Source organism: Macaca thibetana, chromosome 4 (assembly GCF_024542745.1).
Source record: "Macaca thibetana thibetana isolate TM-01 chromosome 4, ASM2454274v1, whole genome shotgun sequence".
Lineage (NCBI taxonomy): Eukaryota > Metazoa > Chordata > Mammalia > Primates > Cercopithecidae > Macaca > Macaca thibetana.
The window spans coordinates 87,538,883-87,562,167 of record NC_065581.1 but is presented as its reverse complement, the minus strand read 5'-3'; the positions used below and the strand labels follow the sequence as shown (position 1 = coordinate 87,562,167).

General features: G+C 34.5%; 2 protein-coding genes across 3 annotated transcripts in view; both read left to right on the top strand.

The window, feature by feature from the left end:
* BACH2 (BTB domain and CNC homolog 2) overlaps positions 1–23,285 on the top strand; it is a 643,272-nt gene that overhangs the window by 13,850 nt on the left and 606,137 nt on the right. The gene's annotated exons all lie outside the window — the stretch shown is intronic.
* The window catches only part of MAP3K7 (mitogen-activated protein kinase kinase kinase 7), a 72,733-nt gene that overhangs the window by 36,694 nt on the left and 12,754 nt on the right, over positions 1–23,285 (top strand). Inside the window, exons 9-13 of one of the 2 annotated variants that reach the window (XM_050788084.1) lie at positions 208–289; positions 2,572–2,702; positions 3,354–3,483; positions 6,108–6,188; positions 14,616–14,680. In XM_050788084.1, the coding sequence (XP_050644041.1) occupies positions 208–289; positions 2,572–2,702; positions 3,354–3,483; positions 6,108–6,188; positions 14,616–14,680 (489 nt within the window). The remainder of the gene's footprint in view (positions 1–207; positions 290–2,571; positions 2,703–3,353; positions 3,484–6,107; positions 6,189–14,615; positions 14,681–23,285) is intronic. The other variant, XM_050788085.1, reaches the window with a different exon arrangement.

Below are 23,285 nucleotides of genomic sequence, written 5' to 3'. Positions count from 1 at the left end.
ATCTAGACTCCAATGTAAGCTAGATTCTTAGGTAGGTGCATGGCATTGATCAAAGTTGAAATCCAAGAGTACATTATTGTAATCTTTGTAAAATAAAAAATTTAGGCACCTACAAATTTAGTATATACCTTAGGGAAAATAAAGCATTAACAGGATTTAATTTGTATTAAGGAAATTTTAAGCTGTGGTTTACTTTTTTATATATAGTACTTTCCAGGAGCAGATGAGCCATTACAGTATCCTTGTCAGTATTCAGATGAAGGACAGAGCAACTCTGCCACCAGTACAGGTAAATGGATAGATTGGAAGAGTATCGACTCGATTTTTCTTTCGTCTCTATTCCCGTGAAATTATAATCAAGAAGTAATGAATAATGTCCCCATTTGCATTTTAATTCCTTCATTTCATATAATTGACTGCAATTTAAGTTTACAGGTGCATCATTCTTCATGAAGATACCCTGATTAAAGAGTTATTGAAGACCTGCTTCCAAGTCTTGGAATTCCTACATAATTATGAATAAAAAGATGGCATATTGTATTGCAGTAAATGTCATTCTTAACTTTAAAGATAACTTTTAAATGGATACTACTAGATCAAGTGGTATTAGAAATTATTGTAAATGTATTTAACACATTTCTTCATCATGAACACCCTAATTTTTGTTCTTTTCTACAGAGACTGTGATTTAAGAAGCTATGTTAAAAGTTCCTTAGTTTTCCGAAATGTGAAGTAGTAGTGGGACATGTAATTTGTGGTCATCAAAAAGATAGTAGAAATAATACTGTAACTTAGAAATATTGTACTTCTCAAAATATAGTGGCATTATAAGCATTTCATTATTAATTAAAACTAAAAACTACATGTGTGTCTATATGCATATGTATTTACCCTGCATTTATTGACGAATACTTTTACTGATCTATTTCTCCCACCTCAAGAATAGTTTTATTTATTTTGAGATGGTTTATGGTTTGGCTAGTTATTCTCAAATTCCAGTTTTACTGAAAATATTTTGAGTTGCTCTGAATTCTAAAATGTACTTCTCTAAAATTCTATAATTTGCATCTCCCACGTCCTCCAAACCCTCTCTTCGTTTCCTTGCTGTGACCTTGAGTTTTTTTAGCCTCCCACCTTTTCACTGGTCCTCAGTCCTCTTAGGTCCTTTTTTATTTCTCCCTCCACTTAATTCCAATCAACTATTATAATTCCTTTGGGAATAATTTTCATCTTTCTAGCCTCTCTCTCAAGCTTGCTTGGCTAAACCACAAGCCTAATAAAAGCTAACACTCGGGTTACCCCTTGCCTGTACCAGTGCAGCTGAATATGGCTGGAGATATCCTCACATGCATGTTTAGTGCTATTGGACAATTGTACTATATTGTAGTTCATCTCTTTCCTCCTATATGTCTTAATTTTATACTGTAGCCTCTCCTCGGGCTTCAAACACCTCCTCACCACTCCTCACTCTCAGCTGATTTTGTTTGCCCTTCATCTGAGAAAAGTGGAGTAATCAGAAGACAGCTTCCACAACATCTGTGCCCATCTACTCTGCCTTCTTCTGTTACTCTGGCTGAACTATCCATACTTCTGGCCAAAGGTGTACCTTTCTGCCTGTGCATTATATCCCATCTGCATTATATCCCATCTACTTTTCTGAGCAATTCTCCTCTCTCTCTTGCATCATCAGCTTTAACTTTCTAGTGGATCATTCCTAGAACATACGTAGTCTGTATTTGCATTCTCTAGCTTCTCTTTTCCCCTTCTTTCTTGAGCCGACTCCATTCAGACATATTATGCCAGTACTTCAGAATTGTTCTTGTCAAGGTCACTAGTTATCTCTACATCACTACATTTAAGGAATCGTTTTCATTTCTCATCTTGACTCTCAGTAGCACTTGATCTAATTCTTTACTTTCTCCTTCTTACACACAGCACTTTATTCAGTTGGCCTCTGAGATACCATACTAGCCTAGATTCCATCTTACATCTCTGGCCATCTGTTCTCAGTTTTCTTTGCTGGTTATTCCTCATCTCCCCAACCTAGAAATGTTGAAGTGCCCAGGGCCCAGTCATTTGGCTTCTTCACTTATCTGTCTGCACTCATTTCCTTGGTAACCTCATCCAGTATTGTGGCATTATATACCATCTGCTGGCTCATAATTTTTTCCATCTTATACCTGAACTCTATACTCATATATCCAACTACTTTCTTTACATCTACTAGAAACTCAATATTTTCCAAACAGAGTTCCTGATACTTCCTTCAAACTCAATCTTCCTGTAGTCTTTCCCCATCTCAATTAATAGCCCTCAGTTCTTCTACTAGCTCAGGTTAAAAACCTTAAGTTATTCTTGACTATTAGAAGACTATTTAGGCATCTTGGTTCCTTTTTGTGCTAGCCTTAAGTTTTGCTTAAAATGGGTTTGTTTGGATATCTTCATTAGCTTGAAAAGTCTTATTTCTGTTCCTGCCTGGCTAGTTTATAAAAGAATGTAAGTTACATAATACTAAGTGAAGCATTTTTATTATTTCCAACCAGTAGTCATAAATGTTTCTGCTTTTCCTAGGCTCATTCATGGACATTGCTTCTACAAATACGAGTAATAAAAGTGACACTAATATGGAGCAAGTTCCTGCCACAAATGATACTATTAAGCGCTTAGAGTCAAAATTGTTGAAAAATCAGGCAAAGCAACAGGTTTGTTTTGTTATTACAAGTAAAATTGGTAACCTTAACAGTAGTCACAATATTATACTAAATGAAATTATTTACCATCTTCTATTTTATAAATCCTGAATTTTCTTCCTGAAACATATAGAAGAGCTTACAAATAGAGACTTGTAATGAGATTCTCCTACCATTTATTACCAAATGGTTTTTCCTTCTAATGATTGCTACCTTTGCCAACTCTAACTCCCTATCTATAATAATCCTTAAATGTAATGGTTGATGGTTAAAGATGTAAAACGGATATATTTTGGCTGTGCTGCCCAGTTAGAGGAGTTGTCCTAAGTGTATCATTTCATGCTATTCAGATTTATATTTTTGCCGTTGTTGATTTTTAAAAATATTGTAAGGAGTGAGTTTATTCATTTTGCCTGAGGCATTTAGGTTAATGAATAATTGGGGCTTTTAGCCCCAGTTCTAGTGACTACTCTTTCATAAAAATAGTATCTGCAGCTTGCTTTCCCTTACTGCTGTAGCTCCCTCTCGTGCAAACTTCCCTCTCCTTTCAGAGCAGAACAGGATCCATCAGAATCCTACTTGCCATCTTCCTCCTTTTAGGTTGCCTAAGACTGCTAAATCTAAAGAACTTCAGTAATTCAGATTGACCTGTAATTTTAACAGAGTGAATCTGGACGTTTAAGCTTGGGAGCCTCCCGTGGGAGCAGTGTGGAGAGCTTGCCCCCAACCTCTGAGGGAAAGAGGATGAGTGCTGACATGTCTGAAATAGAAGCTAGGATCGCTGCAACCACAGGTAAAAAGGAACTACAAGTCTGAAGAGTGAAATGTATATAAGCCTTTTTGGCCATGGTAGTTTCAGTTGTCAGAGGTTTTGTGTGTGTGTCTTTTTTTTTTTTTTAAATAGGAAGTAGGTTTACAATATATTTTTCTAAGTTACTAGCAATAATTTTGCATTTATCTCAAATTCCAAATAAGGAAGGTATGACTTGTAAAATTATTTGGATGAGAAAGTATGCCTTCCTCATTTACAGATTTTATCAAATATAATTCTTTCTGCTCAAACATGAGTTGAAAGTCTGAGTGAGAAATTCTGCCAAAACCGGAATATTTTGGGGATTTTGAGTGATACTACTAGATTTTTGTGCTGAACTCTAATAATAGCAAATATTTTGTTTCAAATTTAACAGAAAAATGTATTCCAGATCCACGTATGATTTGACCTTCTATCTGCTCCTTCATTCCAGTGACAAAATATTAGCTAAGCTGGTTATGGTTAATTTTTTTAATTGTAAAGTAAAAGATCATAATTTTATTGGATCTTGGAAAAGCTAGCATTTAAATTCCATTGTTCAGTTCTTAAAATTATTAATCATGGAAGAACTGGTCAGCACAAAAACAATTACATGTTTTGTTACCTAAGTAAACTGGCAACCTAATTTTCTGACCAGGTTTCATTTTAGTAATGCTGGTTTAGTTTGGACTTTGTTGTTTTTTGCTGATTCTTTCCAGGGATTGGGGGGAGCTGATTTTAAAAGTAAACACATTTCTGTTGTGGAAAATGTGGAAATGTAAACAAGCCAAAAAAACTTACATAATTACCCCACTCAGAGATAAACACTTAACATTTTTGTGTATTTACCCCAGTCTTTTAACTATATATATATACGTATAAATGTGTATTTCTATGTGTATTTGCATCTTTTTTAACTTAGCTAACCAATTTTTTAGGTATTTTTTTCACTTATTTGGTTTTTTTCTAAATAGAATATTCTTATTGTGTGTGGAGCTCTTTCAGAAAGAAGTTGTCAAGATGGACCATCATACTATACTTGTCTTCAACTAATCATGATCATTGATTTTTATCAGCTAGTATTAGAATCCGTTAGATATAACAGATTTCCAAAATAACAGTGTCTATAACACATAAGCATTATTTTTCAGACATAAACAAGTCTGAAGGTAGTGGGCTCTGTGATCTTGAAGTAACTGGTCTCCTATTTCTGTGCCGTAATCCCTATTGTATAGCTTCCATTCTCAAAGTTATCCTGTGCTCCAAAATGGTTGTTAAAGTTCCCTTTCATCACTTCTACATTCCAGGCAGCAGGAAGGAAGACATGGGGGTAGGGCAAATAGGCATCCAAGTTCTTTGAAGGAACATTCCCAGATGCCTTTCCTAACAATGTCCACACGTCATTGGTCAGAGTAACATGGTCGAATGGCTACACGTAGCTCCAAGGGAAGAGGAGATCTGCCCTCTTTTATCTGATGACTTTTCTGTCCTAAATAAAATCAGAGTACTATTGCTAAAACAGAAGGGAAGAGTAGAGACCGGCAGAAGATAGCTGTGTCTGCCACAGATGGATCTTCAGAAACTATCAAGTTGAGAAGTCACCAGCCACTGACAAGCCCAGAGTCTCCATGAATCACAAGTATTTCTTCGGAGCAGGGTTGTCTCACTGTAGTGTCAGATGAACCCTACTCACAGGGACATACCCTCACGCTTTGAGGAACCCTTTTCACTTCAGGCATGTTATTAAGGATAGATCTGCCACATTCTGATTGCTGTCTCAAAACTGAAAATTGTTATAATAATGGTTTCATGTCTTTGCTGGTATCATATTTCTAGTCAAGCACTGGTTTTTTCTTATTATTTACAGAAATGACTTTGCTAGAAGGATAACCACACACATTAAAATTACCCTATCTTTTTTTGCCTAAATGTAGAACAAATGCTATTGTACATCCTTTGAGCTTTACACAATTTATATTTTTTCATGAATTGTCTTACTTGGAAAGATTCATACTTTCCAGCCTTTTGACAGACTTTGTGTTTACTGTGAATGTACCCTAAACTTTGGAAAATATAATAAATATTTGGTTTACTAGAAATATGTATGATTACAAAAGTATATACATTTCACACTTTGATTCAATAATTAGTATTTAATCATTGAATTTTACTTTATAGCACACTTCAAGAATCACCTAACTTGAACATATATTCCTGTGTTTGTGTAATTAAAACAAATATGACTACTTACTTTTTAATGCCTTTCTTCCTTTCCTCCTTCGTTCCCCCACCCCCATCACATATCAGTGATTTCACTTAGGTAGAGTGTTTCTATGAATATATTTGAAATTTTGCTTCCTCATTACCCTGCAGCTTTGTCTCTGTTCTTTTTATTTTTTCTGCTGATTAAAACCAGTGTGTAAGACATCTTGTGTTTGGTAGTTGTTTGCTCTTTAATCTCGCCTTTTCTGAGCATGGATGAAAAGTTAGATAGTTCTGCATGCCATTCTGCATGAAATGTTATTAACATGAACTATTTGAAAATGAGTCTATTTTTGTAGTTAATCATTTTCTGTGTTACTGTTTGTGGTTGTTTGCATGTATACTGTATATATGTGTTTTTGCAGCCTATTCCAAGCCTAAACGGGGCCACCGTAAAACCGCTTCATTTGGCAACATTCTGGATGTCCCTGAGATCGTCATATCAGGTATCACAGACCACCTGAGTTGGTCTAATAACTGTGGAACCAGAATAATGATCCCTGGTACTTGTAAAATGCTTCTTGCTCCAATTTTTACAGGACATGAAAAATGGATACCTTGCATGCAGTAATTAGGGAGACATATTGAAAAACTACATTTATTCTGAAGCAGTCTTGAAAAGATACCTCTGATCTGCAATAAATGAGGATAAAATAGAAGAGAAAGTAAACCTTTTTGGAGAAGGGAGAACACCAACCCAGAATTCTACCAACTTCCTCTCTACTTTTAAGTGAGCACATGAGCTTAAACCCAGACCTTTTTTGCACCCAACAGAAAGAGGAAACTCCTAATTAAAATTTGTTCTTTTCCTTGGCTCCTTTCCTTCCTGAGTTACTGCTTTTGGGGTCCCCTCTAGACTTTCTATCCTAGCCTCTTTCTGTTGGTAGCAAGTGAATACGAAGTTGAGAGAAGAGAGTTGCTAAATAGCATTTCGCCTTAACCTAGAAAACAAAAAGTAAAGCTAAATGAGATGTGCTGTTTTGCAGGGTATCTTGCCAAAGAATCATGTAAAATAATTGGTCAATTCTGATTTTTGTGTATTATCAGGAAAATCTCATAAATTACATGTTTTTATACCTAACTTACACATGGTACTTTAGTGTCTAAAATTGGTAAACTGCTTTATTCTTATGGTGATCATTTCATAGATGAATATGTTACCATTTTTAATAGAAATTTAAATGGCATATTGACCTTCAATATTGATTAATGTGTTATCAAAATGATCATTTATTTATCCCTTTAGGTTTTTCTCTACCTCTTTACCCAAAATCTTGATAAGGAAATACATATTTTCCACACATGTTCATGAGTGTGAGTTAGATGAATTCTTCAGCACGCTGTCTTTTACCTGTGATTGTTTTTAGTAGTGTTGATACTCTAGTTGAATACTTAATGGTTATTTTCTCCTCTACTAAACTGAAAACTATGTGAGGATAGAAACCATATTTTTGTGCATTATTTTTTTGTTGGTGGTGGTGGTGATTATTGATTTTATCAGCAGTTGCTGGCTCAGTGCTTCACATATTAAGCATATTAACATAGTGTTTAATAAATATGTTTATTAAGTAAATGAACAGACTTACTAAGCATCTCCACTGGTGAGGAACTAGCATACAAAAACGAAAATATGAATTATACAATTCTTATGTGCCATTTTGTCTGTACATAACTATTTTATATTTATTTTTCCCTGGTTATCAAAGTGGTTTCTTATTTTACAACATCATCACTATTGCTATTTAAAGAATAGAGTTAACCCATTTTTCACTTGGTGATTTGTACTTATTGAATCTGGACTGCTTTAGAAATTAACAAAGAGATTATTTTACATGGAGATCATTTTACCTCCATGCTGAAAGGTACTGTGTATAAGGGACTAGTACTTTAAAGAGGTGGAAGCACTTAAACTTACATACTGCCGAACTGTGATTCCCTTAAATGTTTGAGGGAATCAGGAAAACTTAGACAGTTGGCAGTATAATCTTATGGCTAAGCATTAAGAATAAATTTATATGTGGCAGTATAGCCCATACTGTACAAGATAATGGGGGAGGGAAAAATAAGGAAAGAATAATAGTTTGCAAATGTCAGGTACTACTGGCATCTAGTAGACAGAAACCAGGGATGCTGCTAAACATCCTGATTTGTACCAGGCAGTCTCCTCCAACAAAGAATGATCTGATCCAGCCCAAAATGTCAACAGTGCTGAGGCTGAAACCCCCCAATTAGATGTTCTTTGTGCCCTACAAAGTAGCTTAAAGTACATATTATTTCACCTTTTTGACAACCTTATAACTAGGTTATCAGATGAAATTAAAGCCGTTTAACAGATGAAGAACTTAGATCTGATGATGTTTAGTAGTTTTTACAGAATCATATAGCCAGGACCATGACCTGGATCTTTGACTCCAAATCACATCCATTTTTTGTTCTTTTGTGTAAGTCAGAGAAGCTAGAGTAGTTTCTTCTTGCTTTCTCTTAGTGTTCACATTAAGGAGAGCTCTTCAGCCAGGGAGATCCTCTTTTATGACATTGGGCCTTTATGGAATCAGGTAACCTTAATTCTCTTAATTGCCAGAGCAGCAGTGCTATTCATGTGAAAATATTATTCAGTAATACCTTTAATTTTTTTTTTTCTTTTTGAGACGAGTCTCGCTCTGTGCCCCGGCTAGAGTGCAGTGGCGCGATCTCCGCTCACTGCAAGCTCCGCCTCCCGGGATCACGCCATTTCTCCTGCTTCAGCCTCCTGAGTAGCTGGGACTACAGGCGCCCGCCACTGCGCCCGGCTAATTTTTTGTATTTTTTTTTAGTAGAGACGGGGTTTCACTGTGGTCTCGATCTCCTGACCTTGTAATCCGCCCGCCTCGGCCTCCCAAAGTAATACCTTTTATTAAACATTCTTTTTAGGCTTCTCCCCCCTCAGATATCAAACATTAACTTACTCAGATTCACTTTTTTTAATAGAAGAATACAAGCTGTAGAATTGATACTAGTCGTCATAAAAGCCAGTTATGAATGTGCTCATAGGTAATATTTTTTAATTAAATATAAAAATACCGCCCACCCTTTGGGAATATCTCAGATTTCATACATGACATTTTAATTATAAAGAAGGGTGATAGTTAATTTCCAAAATTTCTTAATACTTTCTAGAATTTTTTTTTGTTCTAAGTGGATTTCCCACAAGCTTTATGGTGTTAGCAAATACGTCTTGATATATTCAAACTGTTTAATTAGCATTGAAACCCAATTGCAAGCATTCTTTTTAAATATAGCTTTTTTAAAATCTTATTTATATGGATAAGTAGTTTCAATAATACTTCCCTTTGGCCAAGTGCAATATACTAAGTCTAATGTACTTCTTGGAATGAACTACCTCTCTTAATAAGAGCAATCCTTCAAGCATCACAAAAAGGTTTTGTATATACATCTTTATAGTCACGAAAATGTCCAACCTAGTCATAGATAAAGAAATGCGAAGACCCTAATCTTGTTTTTTGCTTGCTTTTCAAAATATGTATACTATGCCATCAGTCAAATGTGAAAGAAAAAAGCAACTTAGCAAAACAGCAGTATTTATCAATTTAGTAGTCTCTCAGGTCATACAGAAATTAACCTTTAATACCTTAGGACTCCCTGTGGGTCAGACTGTAAAATTTTTTATACCTCTTCTACCATATCACTGGCTCTGAAGAAGAATTGGCAAACCTTTGTATGGTAATCCTTCCTTCTTTCCACTGTCCATCTGCCCTTAGAAGAATGAGCTTTATAGATTAGCCTGGCTCCTTTTTACAGGGAAGACACGCAGCTAAAAGCAAATTACCAGTAGAATGTGGGACATTTTGCTGACTCTTCCTTTGTAGAGGAGGTCCTGCCAAGCGGCAGTGTGCTACCTAAGCAAAGTAAATGTAAATGTGGAAGTTTGTTGCCCAGTATTTAGACCTTTTGAACTACAGTATTCTAATACATTTGCTTGCTGATAAGTTGGAAGGGACTTAGAGAAAAAAATAGGTTTTCTTAAATGTTTTTTGTTAAAACTTGAGTTTTAAAAACCTTATCTTTTCTCCTTTCAGCCAGTATATCTAATTTGTTACACTTACATTTGAGGAAAAGGGAATGGGTGGCAGATTATCGGATTCCTTGAAGTTTTTCTAGGCTTTTTTTGTTGTAGGACTTTAATAAGGGCAGTAAGAACATAGATCTTTGTTTTGCTTGGATTTTCTTTACTTTCCCCCATATTTTCCTTTTGTCACTATCCAAGCTTCCAAGAATCTATTTTTCACCCACCTTCATCTCAAATACACAAATGAAATAGATTATTGTGATTGTGAAACTATATAATACATTCAATGCAGTTCATCTGATGTTAGAAGAATACCTAAGTTTTACATTCCTTTTAAAAATCCAAGTGTCAAAGAGGAACAGGTAGAATGCCTAAATATTACCAAAAAAGAGGAACAAACTTTTCCAGTTTAACATGTAGAGTAAGAGAATAAGTAGTTAAGAAAGCGAATTTTTTTTTCATGTTTGTAGCTTCAATAATGGAAGATGGGCACTTCTGCTCTGGAGCCTTTGTGTGAGTAGTTATAGCATTTAAGGAAATAAACTGTAATGATAATGCATTCTAAAACCTACTGGAAAAAAATACTGTCATATACTTACCACCTATAAATGATTTAATTAAACATTAGTCTTCTGCACTTCTACTCTGATATAAAATTTGTTGTACATGGTTCATACCTGCTTGTTTGCTTTTGTAAAGTGAAACTAGTTTCCCAAATGTGATATGCAAGAGTAAAATTTTCTAAATTACAGAAATTTTTAATGCTATTATATCATCATAGATAATTCTGAATTTATTTCTTAGTTCAGATTAGATTATAATGTTTGATTTCATTTTAAGTACTTGAAAACTATCCATTCTATAGATGAGCATTGCTTTGAAGTGCTTCAATTTGAGAACCTTGAACATTGTACCTTTTGTTATTTCTAAGCCCAAATAATATGGCATAACATTCGAGAGCAATAAAATGCCTTGACCAAAGAGGATTTTCTGTCTTACATACTGTTCTTAAGGATATGCAAGAGAAGATTGAATATACAAATGTTTTTGAGTCAGATCTTACTGAAATATGTAAGATTTTTGTCTAGTTTCCTGAAGAGCCTGAACTTAATGGATATTTATTGTTTGTAATATCATTCTTAAAGCTAAAAAGAAACCTTAGGTGTCCTTATGATTTCAGCCGCATTTAGATCAAAAACTTAACACGTATTCGCTTTTAATTTCAGTCAAGGACGTTTAGCTCTATTGTATATTGGTTTTTTAACTTTTTACTAAGAGTATGATACGTAGTAAATTGTAATAAGTAGAATGTAGAAAGGCCCAAACGTTTTAACAGAAAAATAGATGGATAGTTAGGCTTCTAATACTTGTATCTTGTTGCCCTCCTTCAGAAGTTTCAAATGTCAGGTATTGGCAAATAAATTACCTAGGTGGGGAGGGTTTTATAGAATGTTTAAACAACTGGAAGCAGAGATACTTTTCAAGGACATGTGAGCACTATTTTGCTTTCTCCACCAGGATGAAAAGATCACTCTTTTAATACTATATTTGGTTCAAGGGCTGGTCGATAACTAATGTTTGTAAGCCTATCTTTAACTGGAAGCATGTAAGTTATTAAATATTTCCCCCAAACTACTGCAGCACCAATATGAAGAGGCAATGAGAGACAGAATTGAGTTTTTCTAGATCTGGCAAGTTCTTACCTAGCACAGGTAGTGTCATTAGCAGTTGTAAGCCTTTGATAGGGATCCTGGGGTTAAGGGGTGCTATATACTAAGATGTACTGTACTAGTTTCTGTATATAGCCACCTCACTTTCAATAAAATTCTGTATTTGTGGCAAATTAAATAGGGAAGTTAATCTAACTTTATAATGAATATTTAGGTGGCCTTTCTGCCATATTGAATAGTCTACCAAGATCACTTTTTGTAGTCTAAAAAAATTCAACTCTAACCTAATAAAGCTGTTTTATTGCAAAGCAAATAAACCACCTGACCGACCTTTCCAGTGAAAGAGCCAGAGTTTGTTGGAATTAGTAAAGAAATATGAAACTTTGGCCACCTAAATGAGAACATATATTTTAAAATTACATGTTCAGTTTACCATGAAGCAGTAATGTGATGCTACTATATCATGCTATGCATTTTTTTTTTTTAATCTTGGGTATTTTACACATGAAGAGAATGGTGTCCCATAATTTGTAATATTCAAAACTTGTGAATCTCAAAATTTCTAACATTTAGGTTAAGAGAGGTCTCCCGGAAAATGTAGTGCTGATTTTTACATGAAGACAGTCTTCAGGAAGTTTTAAAGTAGAAAATAAGAGTAGTGTAAGTCAAGGAAAACTATGAGCTTAACTGATAAGAAAAATTATAGGAGTGACTGTCTGGGATCTAAGCCAGCAGTCTCTGGAAGAACTCCGGGATAACTTTTAAAAACCAGCTCAGGAAATCAGTTGTACTTAAAAGAGCAGCTTTTTTGAAGAGGGGCTCTGTCTTAATGACATTACTGTAAAAAGAATGGAACTGACCCCTAAGTTGCTTTCTATTTGCAGGGGGCAGGAGTGCAGATTTAGTATGCACTGGCAATATGATGTATTCTTAGAAGTCATTCTAAAAAGTGTAATTTGTTCTCTATTATAAGACATGAACATTCCAGAATTCATTACAGAATGAAATACTCAAGATAGCATATGCAGGTTTCAGATTCCTTGATCAGGCATCTGTTTACATCATGCTGTCCTCCTTTCTACTACTTTTTCATCTACACTACCATGTATAATATAGGTATGTACATATCAAAGGACCAAAAAAGGTAAAATGAGTGAATGTCTAAATTAGTATTCTGTTGCAAAAAACTTCAGAATCAATTCAAATTTACTGAGAACACACCCAGTAATTTTCATTTGAAGTAATAGGAGGTTGATTTTTCTTACATTCATATTTCTAAATTATGACTTAAAATTTAATATTGGAGCAACAAGTATTTGTTGATTGCAATCCTGTTTTGCTTTGTCTGAACTATCTGCCAGATGGTTTCTGCCATGGTTGTGCTAATTAAAATGCATTGCCTAACACTGCTTGCTTTGATTCATGTGGTAGCTTAAAGATTTTTCGTTTTATGGCATTTGTTAACTGTCAGCTCTTCTTTACCTTACTTCCTTAAAAGTTTTTACTTCCCCTTTCTCCTATTCTTCCACCTAAATTTGAGTTCAGTTTTTGTTGTTATTGCAATGGTGATGTAATGGTTTATAGACACATGTGTTGGGTGGTTCCTCAGATTCACAAATGTTGCCGTGTTGCTAATCTGAAAAGAGAATTCCAGACACTTTTTCAAGCCTGTCTCATCACCGCTAATTTTAGAATGAGTGTGTTGAATGAAATGTGCCTAAAATTGCTTATTAGTCATGGTTGTGGGGATCCTTTTTGTCCTCGGGAAACAGGGGTAGTTGAAAGTATTCATAAAAGTGATCTAGTGGGTCTAATTCAATACATGCACAGTTTATTGTTTTAATTTGTAATGAAAAGTTGAAATTTTTGGAATAAAATGACATTTGAAGTAAATTTGAATTCAAATTATGCAAAGAATCATAAAACATAACTTAAAATGGAAAAAACTGATGATGTCTTACATTTGCAAGAGGAGTTACAAATTTGAGTTTTTATATTCACTACATATATTATTCCATTAAACATTCTTATTCCATTGTAAGGTCCTTTTAGTTTATCTGCAGCATAATAATGGGGTCATGTGGGTTAAGGTGCTAAGTTATATTGCTGATTGGTTTTAAAAAGATGTTTCTATGAAAGATTCTGGAAGTCTAAAATTTTAAGAATGAATTCTGTCTACTAATCAGGAAACTACAATTAGAGTGAGTACATGTTCTAAGTGTTGCCACTAGTTGAGAAATTACATAATACAGATTTCAGAGTCAAAAGAATTTTGAGTATTGTATCAGCTGTTACTGAGTATTTTGGTGTTTCCTTTTAGACAGCTGAGCTTTCATGTTAGAAGATACTGCATAAACAGCCTTATTCCCAAATAAAAGTGCTGAGTGAAGCTATTGCTCAATTCATTGTTTTGCTGAGGACTTATATGTGTATAATTCTTTCATAAATTGATTTTTAATTAAATAAATTATAAGCATAGAAGTTTCTAAAGCAGAATTAACAAAATAGCCCATTTCAACAAGCTGTGTATTTGAGAACAGAGTGACAGTTATTAACATCCAGTGGGAAATTAAGAGTTGTTGTTCACAAATAATAAATTACTGGATTCTGACAAAGACTAATGGGGATTAAGTAAGCGTGACTCAGTATAATAAATTTAAGCCTAAGCATCTTTTAGACCCTGAAATGAAAAAGATATTGCTGCCAGTTAAAGTCAGTTGTGTCTTACAACCTGCTAGCTGTCTTGCTGTAAAAACTGTAACGTAAGGCCCTTGAAATAGATGCCGTCATCAGCCCCAGCCCCCAAGCATTCATCTATTTAAACACATGACAGAAGATGGTGGAAGAGAGTTCAGCAGCTATTCATGTGGTAGAAGTGGTTATTGTATTAGGACATACTCTGTTGTAGGCCAGCAACTTTTGAGTTAAAACACTGCAGCTGTTTCTCTTCCTTTCTTTACATCTTTCTCTTCTTTTTTTTTTTTTTTTTCTTAGCAATAAACTCACTTTTTTCCCCCCCACAAACATTTTGTGTAGATACAAGGAGCAGCAAATTCCAACTTTCTGCTGTAGCAATTACTCCCTTTTTGTCTGTTTGAATAGATTTTAGTATTTTACTTTTTTTCTTCTTTTTAAAGGCAACGGACAGCCAAGACGTAGATCCATCCAAGACTTGACTGTAACTGGAACAGAACCTGGTCAGGTAAGACAGTATTCAAATTTTCTATCTTTTAAGAATACTAGGCAGAAACCAAGAATTAACTGTAATCTACTCTGCAAAACTAGTTTTATGAGTTGACCTAAAGTTGTGATAGAGAAATTCATTGCACCTGAACTTAAACACTTAGGGGGAAAAAACATAGGTGCCATTGTTAATTTAACTTGAAAGATAATTTCTGAAAGTAGGTTTATTAAACTCCATGAAAAAGTAAATTGTTCTTTAGCACTGTATATGTGTTATATGGTTTTTATATATGTTTTAGTAAGTATTCGATTTTATAATGTAATGATTTATCATTAAAGTGTCCTTTAAAGTTAATCATTAGTGTGTCTCCTTTTTACTAATAAGGGTAACAAACATTTCCCCAATAAGTTGCTACTCCTCTAGGGCCACATAGGGCATTGGCATACGTGGAGAACTCTAACATCTTTTAACTTGGCATATCCACTGGATTAATATTTTTTTCAAATATCCTTAAAATAATATTTACTGAGCAAATGTGTAAACTCTCGAAAGCTTCTATTCCAGATGTTAAGATTTCATTGTTTATATTTCTGGATCCTCCTCTAAACTCTCCTTATCTCTTTATTACTGCTCTGCAGATGATGCAGACAGTGTTATAATTTAAGCCATTACTGATTAGTACAGAGTTTTAACCCACCAGGTATATAAAAGTAGCTCAATCATTGTTTTTTCTATTATTCAGATTAATACACTTGACATATATAATTTATTATATACTATATTCTGTAAAATGAATGAAGATTAATTATGAGGTGTTTGTTTTCAGCTGTATAAGTTTTATGAGAGCAGCATAAAAGTAATGAAATTAATAAAGTAATGAAATTATTATGTATTAAGAAGTATTAAGCATTAAATTATTCAGTATTAAGTAATGAAATTATTACTTCATGATCCATATTTTTATAAAATTTTACCATTTATATATTAAAAACAATCTGATGTAATTTATGATAATGTATATTAGTACTTGTCATCCTAAAAAGGTATTTTATTATTATATCATTTTCATAATATACTTTAAATTTTGGAGATTCTTTGTAGTCATTAATAAAAAAGCCTTTTATACCCATCAACTTAACCAGCTTACCAAAAACCACTTCAAATATTTAAGTGGTGAATATCCTTGATCTTCATTTATATCTGGAAATATGTTTATTTCACAAAATGCTTATAAACACACATATATAAATAAAATATATATAGACACATTAATTTATTATGTTTTGTGATACTAGTGACTCTAAATCTTGATTTCATTATTTAATGATAGTTTTTTTCAGTATATCTGTTTTGTTAAGACCCCAGAACTTTTGGCTAAAGTTTCCCATTTTCTCCCCCTCAGATACTTAAAAGTTGTAATCAGCCCATTTAGTAACAGATAGTTTGACATCTGCTATTTGCTTTGATTCTTTGGAGGCTTGATGAGCTCAGCCTTTTAAACTCTGTTTACTATTTCCACTGATATTCCAGTTATGAGAACTTCTAGCCAAGTGTTTGACTAGGAATGAGAAGCTTGCCCTAAGACATATCAGGAGCAGCTACTAGTTTGAAAGCTTTTCTGTAGACTCTAGAATAAAGGTGTTGCCATAATTCAGGACTGATCTTCCCACACCAGGTCTTACTTATTTCTTCACAAGTTCCACATTATTTGAGATTTTGGTTGTTATCCTTTTAATTCACAATACCTTCAGGTAGTAAAACGCTGGAACTGAGGCCAACTATGAGTGTGGGACAGTTATTTGTGGAACTGTCATAGACCACTCTGAAAGATTTGGGGTGAGGGAGAGTTTGATATGGCAGTAAAACCTGTTTTGAAACAGGTAATATATGACCATTGTGTAGCCACATTTTAAAACTGATCCACTCTTTCAAAATTATTTCTGTTATAACCTTAAAATACCTAATGTTCAGCTTGGCATGAGGGTGGCAAATACTAATCCTAATGTGCTATGAAAACATTTCTCCCAAAAAGTGTATGATAAGTGACCATTAAGTCTTTTAAATTACTCACAAAGATAATATTCATTTGAGGAAGAAAAGTATTCACAATATGTGTTTTCAAAATTGGAAGGTGCCGTCCTTTTTGAAGTCTGGCTAAGTGTGATTAGGCAGATGCTCAGAGTTAATTTCTTTTTCTTTTTCTGGCCATGGGAATGCATGAAGAAAAGACTCTGGCCCACTGAGTACAATCATCAGAGAAGAGAGAGAGAACTTCCTAATAAAATGTAATAACATTACATCTTGTAGAGGAAAGTAAACTGATTGTACTGTGGCTCTTGACTCAAAACATAATCTTAGTAAAATCACTTAGAATTTCCAACTGTAAACTAAAATTAAATTGGTTTTTCTGCTGCCATTCATTTGAGAGGAATAGTAAATGAAGCAAGCTTCTTAATTAAAAGTAATGATATAAGTATAGTTGTAAAAGATTGCATTCTTACAACATACAACTCACTTTTAAACATGGTTTTTTCATTAATTCAGGAAGCTTTTTAAACGCTCAATAGATGTGACTTCCTAGAAGCTTTGAAAAGATACTGAGAAAGGAAAAAGCAGTCCCTGACATCCAGGAACTGATTTGACACTGTGGCCTCACTGTTGTTAGAAGTTGGCGTTACTCTCAATGACTGGCTGTCAGAGCTAGACCATGTTACTGTCTTATTGGACATAATCTCTCAGAATACCAACATCAGACAAGATAATGCTGAGCCCATGATAAAAGGAGACAAAACAAGACTACATCGGAATGTTTTCTAAGCACAGACAAAAACAAGGTCACTGTGCCACCCACAAAATACTTAACATTGTCCTCTCCCAGCTATTAAGAGTGACTGCTGCTTCTGTACCTATTACAGCTTGGTCCTCACTCTGGACTGCCCTCCCTGTGGAATTGCCCTTGCTTTCTGACAGCAGCCAATCTGGAATGAACCCCTCCTTCCTTAGAGTTTCCCCAAAATCACCCAACCAAAGCCTAAATTCTATAATACATTCTTTTTCTAAAACCCTCTTACTGATACAACCCATGCTGCCCCATGGTAAGCATTCTCCTTCACTGCAATAAATATCAAACCCAACTCTTTCCACTATTGGTGTGTTCCTGGCAGTCTTTGGCTAGAGGGCTTTGACAATACCAATAAAGCCTAGTCCCCAAGCACCTCATTTGGAGAGATCAGACTTATGCCCAAATCAATTAGAAAACTAGAGTAATAACAGCTTCCATTTGTTGTGCACTGACTTTGTGCCAGATAGGCTCTTAGTATACATTATCAGAATGTTAATCCTGTTATCAGGATCTTAATCCTGTGAAGTTGGTACTTTTTCATCTCATTTGCAGCCAAGTAAAGTGAGGATGAGAAAAACTGACCTAAGTCTCTTACTTCCTTATACTGCCAGTAATTCTTATAACCAGGTTTTGTATCCAGACCTGATTCCAAAGCACACAAACTCTATACTCTAATCATTCTATCTTGCATGTGAAACTAGATGTGATGCATGCTGTTATAGCCCTAGATCTCTTACATTTGGGTATTTTAGCTTCTAATAGTCTGCATTGTCATTAATTATTTAAATAGTTGTTAAGTGATGATGAATTGTAGCTGTGTCATATCATTGAGCAAGGTTAATATCTTGGTAATAAATTTCTACCGACGACCGCACAAATTTATGTTTTATACACCTGGGTAAGCCATTCTGTGTTTCACTAAAACAATATACATTCTTATAAATGCCTGAATACCACTTCTGGAATTGTATTCAGTATAGATCTATATTCAAGAATTCTCTTAGAGGGGGCTTCAATCAGTGAAAATTATGACTGCAAGATGATACAGTTATGATTATTTAGAGAAGTGGACATATTACATTTCCATATGGACCTTATAATCTACTTTTATTGTCAAATATGTGACTTTGGGCGAGTTCCTTAATTTCCCTGAGCTTCTGCACCCTTATCTACAAATAGGGACCATAACACCCAGCTCCCAGAGTTCTTAACAGAGGTGAAAGTACCAGGGCACACAGTAGACACTAATCCATGTTGTATGCCGGCCTCTCCACAGTGTGCCTCACCGGGCTCTTGACGCCACTTCCTTGCTCTCATGACAGTGTGTTACCATCCAGAAACAAAAGGAAAATAGCACTTGGAAAGGGAAAGAAGTAAAACCCACCAGTGTTGTTTCTGTTCATAAGGAAACCTTGTGTCGAGGATCATGGAAAGGATTTGCTTTAAAGGTCTCGTCGCATATTGAGTGATATTAATATACATTGTTATTACGTATTTAAGGGATGTGATTTATCATACTACTTTTGTCCATCTTCATTCTGCACCTCCTTTTGTGTAAACAAATGTTCTGTTAAACTCTAAATCAAAAACTTACATAATAGTTTTGAATAATTCCTTCTTCATACTATACCTTTCTATTGGAGAATAGACACCTTTCTTTTTTTTTTCTTTTTTTTTTTTCTGAGACAGAGTCCCCCCGTCAACCAGGCTGGAGTGCAGTAGTGTGATCTCGGCTCATTGCAACCTCTGCCTCCTGGGTTCGAGTGATTCTTCCACCCCAGCCTCCCAAGTAGCTGGGATTACAGGCGTGTGCCACCATACCTGGCTAATATTTTTTTTAATTTATTTTTAGTAGGGACAGGGTTTCACCATGTTGCCCCGGCTGGTCTTGAACTTCTGACCTCAAGCGATCTGCCTGCCTCAGCTTCCCAAAGTGCTAGGTTACAGTCGTGAGCCATTACGCCCAGCCTCTGTTGGAGAATAGACACCTTTCTATTGTAGAAGACCATGTAAGAATAATAAAATTCTGAAATTCCCTTATGAAACACTGTAGTGAAGCCAAAATTAGATCAAGCCTACAGACCTTTAGATTAGAAAGAATATTTTCAATACAACCTTCATGTATAGATTTAATTATCTGTGACTACCATAATAAAGTACCCATGGAAATCCACATTACCAACTTATACCCATTTTAAAAATATTTATATTATTGAGAAGTTACTTTAGCAAAAATATCATATAAGTCATCATTTAATCTCTGTGTTTTGTGCTTGTATAATTTTAGCTACTAAGATTTCTGAGGGTATTAAATAGGTTTTAAATGTCAGTCTAAATAATAACACTGGGCGTAAATTCCAGACTTATGAAAATATTTTCCTAGTCTTTCAGGTAAGATATTAAAAGCTGAGCCTTATTTTTGTCTGTAAAATAACTTCCAATTCCTTTTTATAAATATAGGGATAAATTTCTGGTCAAAGGCCAATTCTAGTTCATGTCTACTGATGGTAGACTGCCTCTGCGGTTTAAATTTGGCTTAGTATTCTTTTGCTGCCTTAAATTGCTGTGTTGCGTTTCTGTACTCTTGGAACCACTTTCATATCCAATCCTTTTAGTAAGTCAGGTTTGCCTATATCTCTTAAACTTTGCAGTTAATGTGGGGATAGAATAAGTAATTGTAAATGTCTTAAAGGAAGGAGCAACTTAAATGAGTTTCAATAGTTTGAGAGCATTTGTGACTCTTAGAATTTTATCAGTGATTTTAAAAAATAGCTACTATAAAAACTTCTTCGGTAGTTGGTTACAAGCAGTAACATAAATTCAGCCACAGACTACTTTTGAATTTTTTGGTTAATTGTCAGACGTTATGTGTTCCTCTTATTTGTGTCTTGTATTATTCACATATTCAAAAACTACAGTTATGCCTTGTTTTTAAATATTTCCTTAGTTTTTTATACAAACGTATTAGCATATTATTTATTGAGATAGACATTTCTTAAAATATAAAGATTTGTTTATTAGTTTATGGATTTAAATCTAACTCTATGCTGATCTAAAGACAGTTTTGAAACTTGCACTAAAAGTGCGAGTCTTATATTTCTTAGTTTCATAACTGTTAGAAATGACAAGGGGGACAAACAAGCATGCATAGAAGGTGTTAAGAGTTTCTTGGAAAGTAGAAGGTAAAAAGAAACATGTAGCAAAGAATCGTTTTGCAAAAGATTTAAACTTAAGGAGTAGTACTGTGAAATTCGTATTAGGGCCAACTTATTTTAATATTGCAAATGTTCAGTGGCCTCTTTTTTAAATATACTGAATCCATTCTCATTTTTAAAACCTAATTATTACTTCTACTGTATCTTGTTGATTTCTCACAACTGATACTGATTGTCACATGTCACAAACATGTTTCTCTTTTTAAAATGTGCATTAGCAATACACTGACCCATAAATATGTACCTACTATATACCCACAAAAATTAAAAATTATTTTAAAAAAAATGAGAGGAAAACAAAGTACCTCTCACTGTTTATTATCCTGAATCCATTGTGGGTTTTCAAGGCCTGAAATCATAGAATTTTAGCACTATATGGAACACTTCTCATCACATTCTTAACCCAGCCCCAACCCCTCTCCAGATAAAGAGAGGTTGAAGTGATCTAAAGCAGACATTACAGCATAATTAGAACTCACATACGATGGATTCTACTCAAAGGTACTTTTGTATTGCATTTCGTTTTACTTGTTGCAGTCTTGAATTTGAGTGTTTTATGTTAAAGCTAGATATGAGATTCTTCATGAATTTATTTTATGTTTTATTTTCTATAACTCTGTGTACTTTTTAAGTTCTTTTTAAGTCTCCTTTTTGGTACTCAGTAACACATCAAGGACTTTTTAAAAAGTCCTTATGAAATCCATTTTGGAGACTGGGCGCGGTGGCTCACACCTGTAATCCCAGCACTTTGGGAGGCCGAGGCGGGCGGATCATGAGGTCAGGAGATTGAGACCATCCTGGCTAACAAGGTGAAACCCCGTCTCTACTAAAAATACAAAAAAAAAATTAGCTGGGCACGGTGGTGGGCACCTGTAGTCCCAGCTACTCAGGAGGCTGAGGCAGGAGAATGGTGTGAACCCAGGAGGTGGAGTTTGCAGTGAGCCGAGATCACACCACTGCACTCCAGCCTGGGCAGCAGAGCGAGACTCCATCTCAAAAAAAAAAAAAAAAAAAAAAAGAAATCCATTTTAGTTTCTGTATCATTTGAAAGGTTTTAATATATGAAATATTAATATGTAGATAAGAATGCATATAATATATAAGTTATGAAAATAATAAAATGAACACTTGTGAACCCACCACCCAGCTTAAGGAATGGAACACTAACAATCCCAGTGAGGGTTGGTCCCTGTGTGTTCCTCACCTGTGACCTTCCCTGTCATTCCCCCACCAACCCTCAGTGCCACATTCTGTCATATATCATGTTTCCAGATATTATAAATACCTTTTATCTGATTAAGAAATTCCCTTCCCACTGGGCACAGGGGCTCACACCTGTAATCCCAGAACTTTGGGAGGCCAACGCAGGAGGATCGCTTGAGCCCAGGAGTTCGAGACCAGTCTGCACAACATGGGCAAGACCCCATCTCTACACAAATATATTTTTTTTAAAAAATTAACCATGCATGGTGCCGTGAGCCTGTGGTTCCAGCTACTCAGGAGGCTGAGGTGGGAGGATTACTTAGCCCAGGAGGTCAGGGCTGCAGTGAGCTGTGTTGGTGCCATTGCACACCAGCCTGGGCAACAGAACAAGACCCTGTCTCAAAAAAAAAACAAAAAAACAAAAGAAAGAAAGAAAAAGAAATTATCTTCTCACATAGAATTTAAGTTTGTTAAATGTATTTTTTATAAGTAGATGTTAAATGCTTTTTCTGCATCTGTTGAGGTTTTGTCCTTTAATCTGTTGATGTAATGAATTGTATTAATGGAATTTCCTAATGTCAGATGAGTGACCTTTGCAGTCATTTGCGAAGTTGGATAAACCAAACTTTTTAATGATTTTTATTGCTTGTACACTGCCACATTATATTTGCTAATATAGTTTTTAGAAATTATGACTTTTGTGTCTCTTTTTATTTTTATTTTTTTATTTTTATTTTTTGGAAGTGAGGTTCAGTTGTAACTTTCTTTCTCACACTGTCCTTATATATTGATTTTTACTGCCTTCACAGAATGAGTCAGAAAGTTTCTTCTTTCTTTGTTTAGGATAATTTAAGATTGGGAAAATCCTTTTCTTGAATGTTTGATAGAACTTACCTGTAAAACCCTCCTCTGTGCTTGGTATTTTCTATAATGTATAGGAATTTTGGAAACTTTTTTTTTTAAGAATGTGTTCATTTTTATAGTATTGTCTCTGATTTCAAAATACTATCTTTTACTATTTTTCATTTTGGGAGGCGAATTCTTTTTTTTAACTAAGGTCTCTAGCTTATAAATTATCAGTGTTTCTGGTTTTTTCATATATATATTTAGAGTTAAATATTTTCCTCTAAGTGCTCTTTTAGTCGCATCCCCAAGTGTTAGCATGATCATGTTAAAATTCAGTTCAAGTATTTTCTAATGTCCCTTTTGTTTTCTTCTTTGACCAATGAATTATTTAGAAGTGTTTTTCAAAACAAAAGATTTTTAAAGGTTTTGAAATCAGTATAAAAAGTAATTAAATTATGATACTGAAATGTTTTTAACTTTTTTGAGATTTGCTTTATAGCTTAGTACATAATCAGTT